General features: G+C 40.8%; 1 protein-coding gene across 7 annotated transcripts in view; it reads left to right on the top strand.

Moving 5' to 3' along the window:
- The window catches only part of CEP192 (centrosomal protein 192), a 130,495-nt gene that overhangs the window by 111,983 nt on the left and 4,067 nt on the right, over positions 1-14,445 (top strand). For 4 of the 7 annotated variants that reach the window (XM_060613177.3, XM_060613173.3, XM_078435465.2 and 1 more), the window contains 8 exons: positions 196-301; positions 735-942; positions 3,608-3,687; positions 4,628-4,723; positions 9,084-9,203; positions 9,653-9,774; positions 12,362-12,491; positions 12,943-13,001. In XM_060613177.3, coding sequence (XP_060469160.3) covers positions 196-301; positions 735-942; positions 3,608-3,687; positions 4,628-4,723; positions 9,084-9,203; positions 9,653-9,774; positions 12,362-12,491; positions 12,943-13,001 — 921 coding nt within the window. The other 3 variants (XM_060613175.3, XM_060613176.3, XR_014135871.1) reach the window with 3 other exon arrangements.

The raw sequence follows: 14,445 nt of genomic DNA, 5'->3' as shown, positions 1-14,445 counted from the left end.
ACTCAACTTTTTGTGAGCCACGGAGGTGGGGCTGATATAAAATCACATGTGGATGGGATCTTGCCTCTTCTCAGCTCCTTCTTGAGCAACAAGGAAAGAGTTGGTCATTGATGGAACAGTATTGATAACTCTGTGGTTATTGCTATTAAAGTATAGGATGTTCTTGCTTTTCATTATTAAATTCTTTCTTTTTAGGAGTAAGCTACAAATTCTTGTGAGTCCTAATTCCTCCTTATCCACAAAACAGTCAATGTTCCCATGGAGTGGTTTCATTTATATACACTGTGACAGTGGACAGAAGGTACTTTTAGTGTTTTTTAAGCAAATTTTTCCTGTTTTGCAGCTTAAGTGTCATGAGGCTTATTAGCTCTAACATCTCAGAAATGAAATGAAGGGGGCTATTCTTTCAGCTGAACTAGACTTATTCAGACAGAGCACTTAGCACATAGTTTTTCCATTAGCGATCTGAACAGTTCTCCTGAGTGGGGGCAGGAATGGAGAGTGGGGCCTAGAAACCATTACTAATTTGCAAAATCTACTTTGAAAAAGAAGGGAGTTGGGGAAGAGAGGGAGGAGTCAAAGATTCACATCGAGATCTGAATAAACTTTCTCATCCATCAGTGTTTTCCATTTGTTTGGCATTACTTTTCTCCACCGTGATTTAAAAATAGGAATTGTTTCTTTAAAATGATAGCTCCATTTGTGTCTTATCTCCTTTATTTGGCTCATTTCAGAAAATTGTGAAAGTTCAAATTCAAGAAGACTTGACCCAAAAAGAACTCCTCACTCGTTTGGCTTCCAGCCCATTTGGAATCCTTTCCCCAGGAACTGAGCCTTCAGTTTGTCATCTGGTAAAACCAATGACAAAACCACCTTCCACAAAAGTTGAGATAAGAAACAAGACTGTTACTTTTCCTGCAACAGAACCTGGTGAAACTTCAGGTGTGGTTCACAAGTTATGTAATTCAAATGGTCACTGATCTGTTGAGTCTAACACTGTTCTTAGTGAGCCATATTGTAATAACAGGGATAAAATTGTCCTCTATTTCAGGAGAGAGGTGGTCACTGGTAGTCATTTCAATGATGGGCAGGATTTGGGGGAGCTTTAAAATCCTAAAATGTTAAATCTAGGTGTTTAAGAACTATTTATATTCTGGGAGTCTCAGATTCTACCTGGTCAGAACCATCCCTTCTCAGTTCTCACTAGGTCTTTTACTAGACTGCTAATAAGTTAGCAGCTGAAGAAGAGAGGAAAGTGGGTAAAACCTGGTTCTGTCACTCACTAATGTGACTTTGAAGCACTACAGAGGTTAAATAGACTCAGTTTCCCCATATGTAAAATGACCATCATAATTGACTCCTCTCACAGAGGGCTTTGAGTAGTAAATGAAATAATATATGTAAAGCACTTGGCACAATGTTTGTCACCTAGTGGACACTTAGTACTGCTAATATTCTTCAAATGTCCTGAGAACACTGCTTTTGCTCTCCCCTCTCCCCTGCCCGTGATGGCTCAGTCTCAGTGAATGGGATTACATGTGGGACCTGTTGGAAAGGGTTTGGACCTTCTGTCACATGACCCTCCACTCCTTGCCTCTCTAACTGGCTTTGTCTCCTACTCATGCTCAGATTCTACTGCCCATCAAGACTGTCCCCCTCCGACCATCACCCATTGCTTCGCCCGTCTTCCCCACTCGTGTCCTCTGGGAGTTCCAGCAGCTCTGTGGCTTCATTCAGATGTTCAGGCCATTGGCCCTACTACCTTCTCACTCTCCACCACCCCAGCCTCGTCCACTTCTGCTTGAATTCTGTGGTCTGTCACTGCAGTTACTGCCTTAGGAATGTTTTTAACTGCCGTGTGTCCCTCCTTCTGCATTCCTGTCTGGCAAGATCCCAACCCTTGTTAGAGCCAGACTTCTCCCAGCCCTGTGTCTCTACTGTACTAGGCAGCACTTCTGGAGAAACCTGGGGCTGTGTCCACAGATTCATGGTCTCAGCTCTCAGATGCTCCTCAGTACCAGGCTTTCCTACCAGCCCTCCTTGGTGTGTGTCCTTTCCCATTTCTGGCCATCGTTTGACAGTTTCAGCTCTTCTCAGCATCCATCTGCTGCTCCTGCTCTCACTCTTTCTAGCTCTTAACTTTGCCTCACTCTTCACTGCCAATATAAAAGCCATTAGACTAAATGCAAGACTTCTGCTTCCATCCCAGATAAACTCTTCTGCTTGGAAGCCAGGCTCTTCTCAAGGCCTTACTCCACCTCTTCTTTCTCCTGTGTCATCAGTTTCTCCCTTTGTTGATGCCTTTCTGTTGGCACACAGGGCACCCTGCCGTCACATGTTTAAGGAATACCTTCTTTGGCCTCGTCTCCTTGCTGCTCTCCCTGCTTCCTCGGCATCCCTCCCTCATGGTGGGATTGTGCTGTCTGCCTTCCTTTTGTTAGTCTGTAGCAGAGCTGGTGCTGCCATCTTGCCCTGACCCCACTGCTATAGAGGTCACTGAAAAGGGAGCATCTCTTCTATGGGTCTTTTTTTTCAATTAGCAGTAATTGCACTTCTGATAAACTTCATTGGCTATGATACTGCCACTGTGCAAAGCTTATGGGTCTTTGTTAATTTGACCTCTCGACACTGGCGACCACTCCTTCCTTCTTGGACTACATACTTCTTGTGCCTCTCCTGGTCTTCCCTGCCTCACTTGCTCCTTCTCAGGTTCCACTGAGGGCTCTTCTTCCTGGGCCTGCTTATGTTCCCTTCTTTCTCTCTGCTCTCCCTGCACCCTGCTCAGCTTCTATGGGTGGGCATCTCACAAACAGAACTCTTATTTTACCCATGAAACCAGCTTCTCCAGCCTTAACCTGTGTCAGTGAGTGGCACCACTGTCTGCCCATTAAGCCAATTCCCTGGAAGTTGATTGCTTTTCCTCTCTCTCTCCTCATCCAGTCCACTAGCAAGTCCTTTGCAGTCTGTCTTCAGAATGGATCCCCTGTCTGCCCACTGCTTTTCCTCCCACTGCTGTGACTCAGGCCTGATACACACCACCCCATGCATCCTCGCTCAACTGCTGCTGTGGCGCCTTACCAGGACTCCTCATCTACTCTGACTCCCTAGCGGTCTCTCTTTCCCACAGCAGCCAGTAATTCTTTACACATGTAAATCATCTTATTGCTCTCTTGCTTAAGCCCTTCATTATACTTTGATTAAAAACCAAAACAAGACAGGGGCACCTGGGTGGCTCAGTTGGTGAAGCATCTGGCTTCGGCTCAGGTCATGATCTCACAGCTCATGGGTTTGAGCCTCGCGTCAGGCTCTGTGCTAACAGCTCCCAGTCTGGAGCCTGCTTCGGATTCTGTGTCTCCTCTCTCTGCCCCTCCCCTGCTCACGCTCTGTCTCTCTCAAAAATAAATAAACATTAAAAAAAATAAGGTACTTGTAAATCTTGATTTTGTTAGAAAATACTATAAATTCCTGTTGGGTTCCTCTGGGGATCTAATGATTGTATTTTTCCCCCTATGATGAGGTAATTAGTCATTGTTACACATTGTCACAGTAATCTGCTTGTTTACTTACCTCTGCAAGAATTGAGTTGTGATATGTGTGTTCCTTGTAGAAAATTTTCTGGAACTTGAGAATCATGGTAACACAGAAGTGAAGTGGCATCTGTCATCTTTAGCTCCACCTTATGTCAAGGTCAGTAGTAATGGCCTTAAATATATTCATTTTAATGTTTACACTTTATGCAGGGTGTTTTAAAACTGAGTTATGAGCATAGGTTGAGATTATTGTCTTTTTTAGTTCCACTAATTCACTTACTTGATTTTCTCTATAGATGTGGTTAATATATGCCCCATCTTTTTCACAAGGTGGTTTTGAGAGTCAAATTACAGAATGGATGTGAAAATATGGGCTTGCTCATTTAATGAACTACCTTCTACAGTCCTGATTTTTATCTGAAATAACTATTTTGAAAAATATATAAAAGCGTTATTATGAAACATTGTGTGTATGCGCGTGCACATGTGCGTTTTTCTCTCCCTTGTTCTGAGTGCTGTTTTGTGTTTTCAGCGGGTAGGAGCTAGTGCAGGAGACAGAAGTGAATGTTCTGTGTCAGTGTGTGCTAGCTACTGTATACTGCAAATAGTCTCTGCCAGTAGGTTCTGTCTGAATTAAGCATATTGTCATGTGTGTTGTTTACAACACTGTGGCCTTTTTGCCATGTGTTTTGTGTGACAGAAGCAGTTTTGAGCCACAATACCCACAACATACGTGCAAAAGATAGTGCTGGACCTACTGAAAAGAAATAAACAACTAGTTTTGCAGAGGTTATTAAAATGCACATTCAACAGGGTCTTCAGGGTTTTCGAGAAGGCAAATCCTTTGATATTATGCGTGTCATCCTACAGATGACTGTAGCCAGGAAGGAATGGTTGCTGATGGAGGGAGGAGAGGCAGCATGAGGTCTTGTGTGAGCTGAGTTTAGTAGCACTCCTGCTTCTAGGCAGGCTTTGAGCTCTCCTGTGCCCTACAAAACCGGTTTGTGTGTCCTTGGTAACTATAAAGATAACGGTCTCACTCTGAATTGATCTACTGACTTTTATATTTTTTCATTTGATTGCTTAAATGATTGTAGGGAGTCAATGACAGTGGAGATGTCTTTAGAGCTACCTATGCAGCATTCAGATGTTCTCCTATTTCTGGTATACTGGAAAGCCATGGAATTCAAAAGGTGAGTGTTGACATTTTTTTTTACAGCTTTTGGTAAGAAACTGGTGTTGATTGACCAGGAGTGCTTTTGTTTCCACCCAGAGTAGTTCCTTCATCTAGACTAGTGCTGCTAACAGCCAGGTTGCCATAGGAGAAGAGGTCTGCCTCAGTACAAGTCAGTGGAGTGCTTCCTGCAGCAGAGGTCTTGCTTTGTACATAGCTAAACAAAATGCCATACTTAGTGGTAGGATTGATTTACGTTTTGGTATAAGCACTTCATGTGCCTGCAGGCTGCCAGTACTTAGAACACACTTCGAGTAGCTCTAATCTAGGCGATAGTTTTGTCCACTAACCCTATGAGAAACATCTACCACTACTTAAAAACAAGTCAGTGTTCATATCATAGTCAACAATATATCTTCGTGGGTAAATGGTGATGGATCGTTTTAGTACCAAGACCCTCTTTTTATTTTTTTTATGTTTGTGTATTTATTTTTTAGAGAGAGCACAAGCAGGTGAGGGGCAGAGAGAATGGGAGAGAGAGAATCCCAAGCAGGCTCTGTGCTGTCAACACACATGGGGCTCAATCCCACAAACCATGAAAGCATGACCTGAGCCAAAATCAAGAGTCAGATGCTCAACTGACTGAGCCACCCAGGCGCCCCATAGTATCATGACCCTCTTAAGTTCTTTCTTTTTTTCTAAACTTTATTTATTTTTTAGAGAGAGAGAGACAGAGCGCAAGCAGGGGAGTAACAGAGAGAGGAGACCAGAATCCAAAGCAGGCTTCAGGCTCTGAGCTGTCAGCACAGAGCCTGACGTGGGGCTTGAAACCATGAACTGCAAGATCATGACCTGAGCTGAAGTCGGACGCTCAACCAACTGAGCCACCCAGGTGCCCTCATGACCCTCTTAAGCTCTAATTTGTTTGTAGACCTGACATAGTTTCTTCAGATATCTTAGTGACACTAGTCATTCACTTGGCCTCAGTAATACATTTTTTCATGCCAACAGCTGAAACTCAGTTAAACTGTACCATTTATATGACATTGGTCCATTTATTCAGGGAATTAGACTTGTAATCAGTTCTATGCTACAGTTGTAAACTCATTACTGACTATAAAAGAATCTTTGAGCAATGATCATCACAAACTGTGTACTTTAGTAGGTCTGTATAACAGGCTTCTAGAGCCTGGCTTTTTGGGAAGGATCTGCTATTCTACAAGCATAGTTTATTTTACTTCCCAGCCCACGATAGAGGCAAAGCAGCATAATAGGGTACAGACACATTGTTCAACAAAAGTTTAACATTTGGGGCAAAGGTGGTGGGAGGAGGGTTGGAAAGAAGAAAAAAAAAAAGCCAGCAGGAAAGGCATCCCATGTTCATGGATCAGAAGATCTAACATTACTAAAATTGCAGTACTTCCTAAATTGATCTCTAGATTCATTATAATCCAAATTGAAAATCCCAGTTGGTGTTTGGTTTTTTTGTTTGTTTTTTAAAGAAATTGACATGCTAGTCCTAAAATTCATATAGACATGCAAGGGAACCAGCATAATCAAAACAATCTTTTTTTTTTTTTTTAATATAATTTATTGTCAAATTGACTTGCATACAACACCCAGAACAAAGTTGGAGGATTCACACTTTCTACTTTCAAAACCTACAGTAATCAAAACTGTATTGTTGACATAAGGGTAGACATTTAGAATATGTGGAATAGAGTTGAGAGTCCCCAAATATACCCTAATATTTATAGTCAGTTGATTTTTTTCAATAAGGGTACTGAGACAATTCAATAGGGAAAGAGTATTTTCAACAAATGGTGCCCAGACAACAGATACCCACATGCAAATTAAGTTTGACCCTTACTTCACACTGTATCCAGAAAGTAACTTGAAGTACACCATAGACCTAAATGTTAAGAGCTAAAACTATAAAATTCTTGGAAGATAACATAGTAAATATCTATGACCTTGAGTTAAGCCTTGGTTTTTTAGATGTGACACCAATAAAGCACAAGTGATAAAAGAAAAAATAGATGAATTATCAAAATGTAAAACTTGAGTACATCAAAGGATACCATTAAGAAAGTGAAAAGGCAGGGCTCCTGGGTGGCTCAGTTGGTTGGGCAACCGACTTCGGCTCAGTTCTTGATCTCACAGTTTGTGAGTTCAAGCCCCGCATTGGGCTCTGTGCTGACAGCTCAGAGCCTGGAGCCTGCTTCAGATTCTGTGTCTCCCCCTCTCTCTACCCCTCCCCTGCTCACGCTCTGTGTCTTTCTGTCTCTCAACAATAAACATTTTAAAAAATTTTTTAAAAAGCAAAAAGGCATCCCAGATTATGGGAGAAAAATATTTAGAAGTCCTATGTTAACTAAGGGCTTGTATCCAAAATGAGTAAAAAGACTCTTACAACTAGATAATACAAAGACAAATTACCTGTTTAAAAAATGAGTACAAGAACTGAATAGACATTTCTCCAAAAACAGATATGAAAGTGGCCAGTAAATACATGAAAAAATATTTAGAATTACTGTTCATCAGGGAAATGCAAAAACAAAACCACAATGAGATATCACTTCATGCCCCAGGATGACTGATTTCAAAAACCAGACAGTAATAAGTGTTGGCAAAGATACGGAGAAATTAAGACCTTCGTACATTGCTGGTGGGAATGGAAAATGGTTACAGCTGCAATGAAAAATAGTTTGACGGTTCCTCAGTAAAGTAAATGTAGACTTACCCTATGAGCCAGCAACTCCACTTCTGGACATATATCCCAAAACATTGAAAACCAGCATTCAAACAAAGATTTATACACAAATATTCACAGCCAAAAAGGATAGAGGGTGGCTAGAGCCTGGGTGGCTCAGTCGGTTAAGCATCCAACTTCGACCCAAGTCATGAGTTCAAGCTGAGTTCTCACAGTCTATGAGTTCGAGCTCCGCGTCAGGCTCTGTGCTGACAGCTCAGAGCCTGGAGCCTGGTAAGGATTCTGTGTCTCCCTCTCTCTCTGCCCCTCCCTGCTCACACTCTGTCTCTCAAAAATAAACATTAAAAAAAAATTAAAAATGAAAAAAAGGATAGAAATAACCCAAATGTCCATCTACTGATAGGTGGATAAACAAAATGTATGTCCATGCAATGAAATATTACTTGGCAATAAAAGGGAATGAAGCACTGATAATATGCTACCACATGAACCTTGAAAAAACATGCTAAGTGAAACAGTCCAGACACAAAAGGCCACATAGTATATGATTCAGTGCGTGTGGAGTGTGTAAAATAGGTAAATCTGTAGAGATGGAAGGTAAATATGTCCTTGCTGGACATGGGAGTGAGAGAGGGGAGTGGGAAATGACTGCTGACGGTATGGGGATTCTTTTTGGATTGTTGAAAATATTTTAAAATCAGATTGTGGTGGTGGGTGCCCAGTTCTGAAACTATACTAAAAACCCTGACCACACTTGAAGTGGGTGAACTGTATGGTATATGAATTCTGTCTCAATGAAGCTTTGAGAAAGGAAAAACAAGGATGCAGGACTAGATTGTCTCTTGGGAATTTCTCCTTTCACATAGTACCAGACATAGAAATGAAACCTCCATGAAGTCTTTGTTTTTTGCTTACCATACTGCCAGATCACATTTGTTAACTGAATTCCAGGTCTGGGTACTTAATTTATGTTATGGGAGATCTTCTAACATCTCCTGCCTAAGTAAGGCACATCATTCTGGGACCATTTAAGGAAATACTACCAAAAAGCACAACTATTGATGTGTATAATTAGTGATCAAATTAGGGTCACTTAAGAGTTTTAATGTTAAGTTCAGATCCAAAGATACTGATTAGTGATTAACCTAACTAATAGTATTTTTAACACTAAATTCTTTGATAAAGGAAGCACTTAACACTGGTAAACTTTGTAAGATACTACTTTTAAATATTACAGCTTTTTCATCCTGAGCTTTTTATAGGTTGTACTCCTACAGTTCATATGTATAACTTTGAGGTGTGTGGTCAGGGTAACTGGTTCTGGGCATTAGGCCTTTACTGCATGGCCAGCAGAGGGTTCCATAAGCATTGTAATGAAAGACTGGATTGTGTTTCTGGGGTGACCTTCCTCATTTAGGTCTTGTACATGACAGCTCTAGAATTTTTTGATAATGTAAATAACATTTACAGTTTGAGGAATATGTTACATAGAACTCTAAATAAAAATGTATTTTGGATGTGGTATATAGTAACAAGACCACCAAAAGTAGAATTGTTCAAATTCTTTTTCAGTTAGCGGCAAAACTAGCCAGTGCAAAACCGTATACCAATTACAGGTACATGAGATTTACGTCTAAATTTCTTCCCTGGATGTGTTGTTTTGTAGGTCTCCATCATGTTTTTGCCCAGAGATAGAGGAGATTATGCTCAGTTTTGGGATGTTGAGTGTCACCCCCTTAAAGAGCCTCACATGAAACATACCTTGAGGTTTCAACTCTCTGGACAAGTGAGTGTTACACTGAATTTAAGTAAATTATTGTGTGTATATATTAAAAACATTAAGTGAAATTGACATGGAAAACTGTCCTGAAAGTGCAGACTATTTTCCTGGTATTCTAATTTCATTAATTCTGTTGTCTGGCCCTGTAATCTTAATTTTCTTATTTGCCTTGATTGATTGGCATGTTTGAAGTCTGGGTTTGGCTCTATGAAATCTATGTTTGACTTGATTAAGAGCGTGTGTGTGTGTGTGTGTGTGTGTGTGTGTGTGTGTGTGTGTAAAAGAAACTGAACAGTATAAGGTATAGTGTTTGCAATTTAGGGAATTTAAAAATCTTAAGTTTTCTTTGAAAAATTAAGAAGGAAATAGTAGAATTCAAATGGGTAAATTTCCAGATATTTTCCTAGTATTGATTTCTCATCCCCCACCCTGTGATTTTTTTTTTTTTTATACAGAGTGTCAAAACAGAAAATGAGCCTGAAAATTCAGAAATTTCCACAAACTCTCTCATTAAACTAGATAATTTAGTTAAACCCCGGAGACCAGCTGTATCAGAGGCTTCTGCTCTCGTACCTGGGTATGTTGTTTTTGTCATTCTTATGACATATTTTCCAGTACTTTACTGAGATATAATTATATACAGTAAAATGCTCAGTGACCTTACCTATGAGTTTCCATGCATTGCTACCACTCCAGTCAAGACAGAGCATTTCTCTCACCCAGAAAGATCTTACACATCCCTTTGCAGTCAGCCCTGCCCTCACCCCAATATTTGTTCTGTTCTCATTTTTTGGCATAGGTTGGTTTTGTTGAATTTCATACACATACACACCCCTTGAGTCTGGCTTCTTTCACCACACATAATTTTTGGGGATTCATTTGTGTTGTCGAGTATGTCTGTGGTTTGTCCCTTTTCATTGTTGAGTATTGCTTTATGTGAACATATCACAATTTATTCATTTTCATGATGACACTTGGGTAGCTTCTCATTTGGAGCCATTATAAAGGAAGGTGCTATGAACACTATTGTGTGTATTTTTGTGGAGATATTTTTTTAATTTCTTTTGGGTAAAAATACCTGAAAAGTAGAATTGCTGAGTCACATGGTAAGCATGTGTTTAACTTTATTTATATTTTTTAATTTTTTAAATGTTTATTTATTTATTTTTGAGAGAGAGAAAGAGAGTGTGAGCAGGGCAGGGGAGAGACAGGGGGAGAGAGAGAATACCAAGCAGGCTCTGTGCTGACAGCACAGAGCCTGACATGGGGCTCGAACATGTCTGAGCAGAAATCAGGAGCTGGCCACTTAACTGACTGAGCCACCCAGGCACGCTGTTTAAAAGTATGTGTTTAACTTTAAAACAAACTGCCAAATTGTTTTCCTGAAGTGGCCATACCATTTTATGTTCCCAAAAACATTGTACAAAAGCCGATTCTTAAAAACTTTTTAAAATGTGTATTTTATACCAGTAGCTTACACAGTTGTGATGAAAATATTTAAGTTATTTTACCTAATACACATGTTTTTTACAATCCTTAAGTAACTAATATTTAGATCTAACTTTGTTCTGGAGGAAGATGCTTATAAGAAAAATATATGTTGAATACCTACTAAATTTAATATAAATGTGGTCATTTATTTTCTAATAGGAGTAAATAATGTATTTTGTAAGAAATTAGGCTCCTTTGAAGAGTATGTGTTCTTACCACACTCTTTTGATGCTGTTTACTCATCTGCTCATCTCGTAATTACTGAGCACACACCATGTGCCAAGTAGTGGAAGCAAAACTGCCCTTGTCCTTGCCTCCATGGACTTCACTTCCTGGAGGAGGAGGCAGCACATCAACAAATTATCTCACTAACAGGCTTGATTACAACTCGTGGAAAGGACTGGAAGGAAATAAATGGGAAACATGGGAAACATGACACAGGGAGCTTGATGTGTGATACCTGGGAAGAGCCTCCCTGAAATGGGACCTTTAAGTTGAGGAGGATGAATGGAAATGATGGAGGTAAAGAGCATAGGAAAAGTTCCCAGCATTGTGAGGACTGGCTTGTGGGGATCGTTGGCCCTCGAGGAACCAAAGGCAGCACATAGGCCTAGAGCCCAGAGGGAGGGAGAGTATGTGAGGGGAGGCCAGAGGGTGGGTGGGCAGAGGCAGACCACACAGAGCCTTGCATGTCAGATGTTAACTTGGGGGTTTATTTGGGAAGCTGTTGGAAACCACTGAGTGACATGATCAGATTTCAGTATTTATAGAAAAATCCTCTGTCTGTGGTACAGGCTGATTAGGAGGAGGCCAGGGTAGATATGGTAAAACAAGTCAGAAGCTATTATTAACCAGACCAGGATTAAAGTAGTGTCAAGGAAAATGATGAGAAATGGATAGATCTGAGAGGTATATAGGAAGAAAATTTGAAGGACTCAGTGGATGGGTTGAGTAAGGGGGCTTGAGAGAGAAAGAGGGTCAAGGTTGGCTCTCAGAAAAACAAGTGGAGGGTCAGGTTTGAGGAGAAAGATCCCGGGTTTAGTCTGTATTTATGGTGACATATCATTGTGTGGTGATAGGCATGTTGCCCAGAGGCTCAGATCTGGAAGTAATGGGGTCGGGTCGATGGATCACTGAGATGGGATTGCCTACGGAGACTGCAGGAAGAACAGTTAGGGATGTTGAGGGCTAGGCCAACGGGACAGCAGCATTGGCAGTGAGGGAGTGGGCATTAGCCTGCTCAGACTGAGTATGGCATCTAGGTCACTGCCATCAAATGCTGCCAAGAGGCCAGAGCTTGTGTTCCACTCTCAGGGTAGTCTGTCCTGAAAAATGGGGATCATCCCATGGACTGCACTGGGAGTGGTCCAGCTGAAATGGACTAAGGTGAAGGGAACACCTGTGGATGCATTGAGTGTGAGCTGAGCGGGGAGCTAGAGCCCCACCCCCCCTGAGGAGAAAGGGGTACTGTCCTGTCCCACTTAGTGGCTGATCCCGCACCTTATCTGAGTGCTCTGGTGGGCATTTTCTCTTCACACAGACTAGTGAAGTTGCTGTTACAGAACTATTTTCTGAGTTGTGAGAGAAAACACAAATCAACACTTTCAAGATTAATGTATATAGCCTAACTTACTGTGGAATTTATAGGTTAACTTTTCAACATGTTTCCAAAGCAGGCAGCTTGACTTGACTCACCGTGGGGTTTATGCCCCAGAAGATGTATATCAGTTTCTGCCGACTAGGGTCGGGGAATCAAGGACGCTGAAAGTCAACTTGCGAAATAATTCTTTCATTACGCACTCTGTAAGTTGGAAATAGTACTGTGGGCTTTGGGAAAGTGGATATATTCAACTATTTTATAAATATTTTCCTAATAATTTAGAAGCTTGTTTTATAGATTATACTTAAGTTATAATAATGAGTTAATTTTTTAAATGACTCATACTGCATTTGGAAAGATACTCATGGGAAGAATTGAAAATATTTAGCATTTGTTTTCATATTTTCATTTTTAAAGTTTTCTCTCATTTTCTCTTTCTTCTGTACCATTATACCAACATATTTCTGGATAGCATTTACTCTAGTCAGAACTAGGATAAATTCATATTGAAATTCTTTTAAATTTGTTTTCATGTGCAATTACCTAATTTTGTGACTACACTTAAATTTACTAAATACCTTTAAAGAAATGTTTTAAGTATGCTCAAATATCTAACTTGCATAATTTCATAAAGTGTTTCATATTAAATTCCAGCTGAAGTTTTTAAGTCCCAGAGAGCCTTTCTACGTCAAACATTCAAAATATTCTTTGAGGTGAGTTTATTATAAATCAAAATGTTCTCATCCTAGTGCAGGACTTTGTTTTCAGGACTAAAAAGAGCTGAGGAGCCTGCAGGGAAATCATTTCACGACTGCCCATAAGTGTGCTCTACTGTCTAACAACCCAAACTTTGTGCAATGGTTTGGACTTAGCATATGATTCCTGTTATCTGGTATTTTGCCAGCCGCATAAATACATAGAAGCTTAATCATCTTGTGATTAACTTTAGAATAATTCCTGCTTTAAATGTTATTTTCACTGTGCTAAGAATCAAGGAGTTAAATTCTCAATAATTGGGACAAAAACCTTCCCAGATTAACTGGGGAAACTTTTATTATGATATTTTCTAGTTGTCATTCTTCAAATACCCTATATTGTTCTTAAATCCGGGCCTCATTTTCTTGTAATCCTTGCTACTCTTCATTTTCCATATGATATACATTTAGATTGATATCTCAAACCGGTTTAATAGTAGGGTTCTATTGGACTTAACACTGAAGAATAATTTTCTTTTCATCTTTGAATCTTTAAGCTACTTAATCGTAGGTATTTCATTTTAGCATTAGATGATTCCGAAAACACGTTGCATGAAAACTTGGACCACTGTGCCTAGGACTAGTCTAGGACTGCCTCTTCCTGAGGTACTAAGGCCAGCAGTGCCATACTCTGGAAAGTTACACGTATCTCTAGATCCTGAAAAGATAAGACACTGTGTGGGGGAGGCCCTTCTCTCGTCTCCTTCTCTTTCTTTTCCCTCCAAACCTGCTATTCCTGTACTTGAGGTTCTGGCACTCCCTTTGCCTCCCAGGGGACTGACTTAAGGACACAGACTGCAAATTAAACAATGAATGTATCTAGAAAGTTATCATAGGCTTCACGTCTCTAAGCCTAGGTTTCCTGATTTGTGAAATGCAGTGCTCCTGGCAACCTGGGCTCCTTAGGAGGCTGACATAAGCCATCTGTGGGTGTCAGCACCTGGCCCTATGGGAGATGCTCAGCAGGTGGTGACATCTTCAGCAGTACTGACAATGCCCTAATTTCAGCCAGCCTACTGGGGGTGGGGGGGGGCGGTCTGTGAAGACCAGCCCCACATATTTTGATGGAACACCACAGTTGCCTGCATGTCCATGCTTTTCCATTAATCCCTTCAACAGCCACATGGAGGAGAAAGACCTAACTTCATTTATTTGGGTTTTTTTTTAATGTTTATTTATTTTTGAGAGAGGGAGAGACAGACAGACAGAACACAAGCAGGAGAGGGGCAGAGAGGGAGACACAGAATCCGAAGCAGGCTCCAGGCTCTGAGCTGTCGGCACAGAGCCCAATGCGGGGCTCAAGCCCACAGACTGTGAGATCATGACCTGAGCAGAAGTCAGACCCTTAACCGACTGAGCCACCCAGGCGCCCCAGAAAGGCCTAACTTTAAAAAACAAAAAA

The sequence above is a fragment of the Panthera onca genome, chromosome D3, assembly GCF_046562875.1.
Source record: "Panthera onca isolate mPanOnc1 chromosome D3, mPanOnc1 haplotype 2, whole genome shotgun sequence".
Classification (NCBI taxonomy): Eukaryota; Metazoa; Chordata; class Mammalia; order Carnivora; family Felidae; genus Panthera; species Panthera onca.
This window is presented reverse-complemented; position numbering and strand designations above follow the sequence as displayed.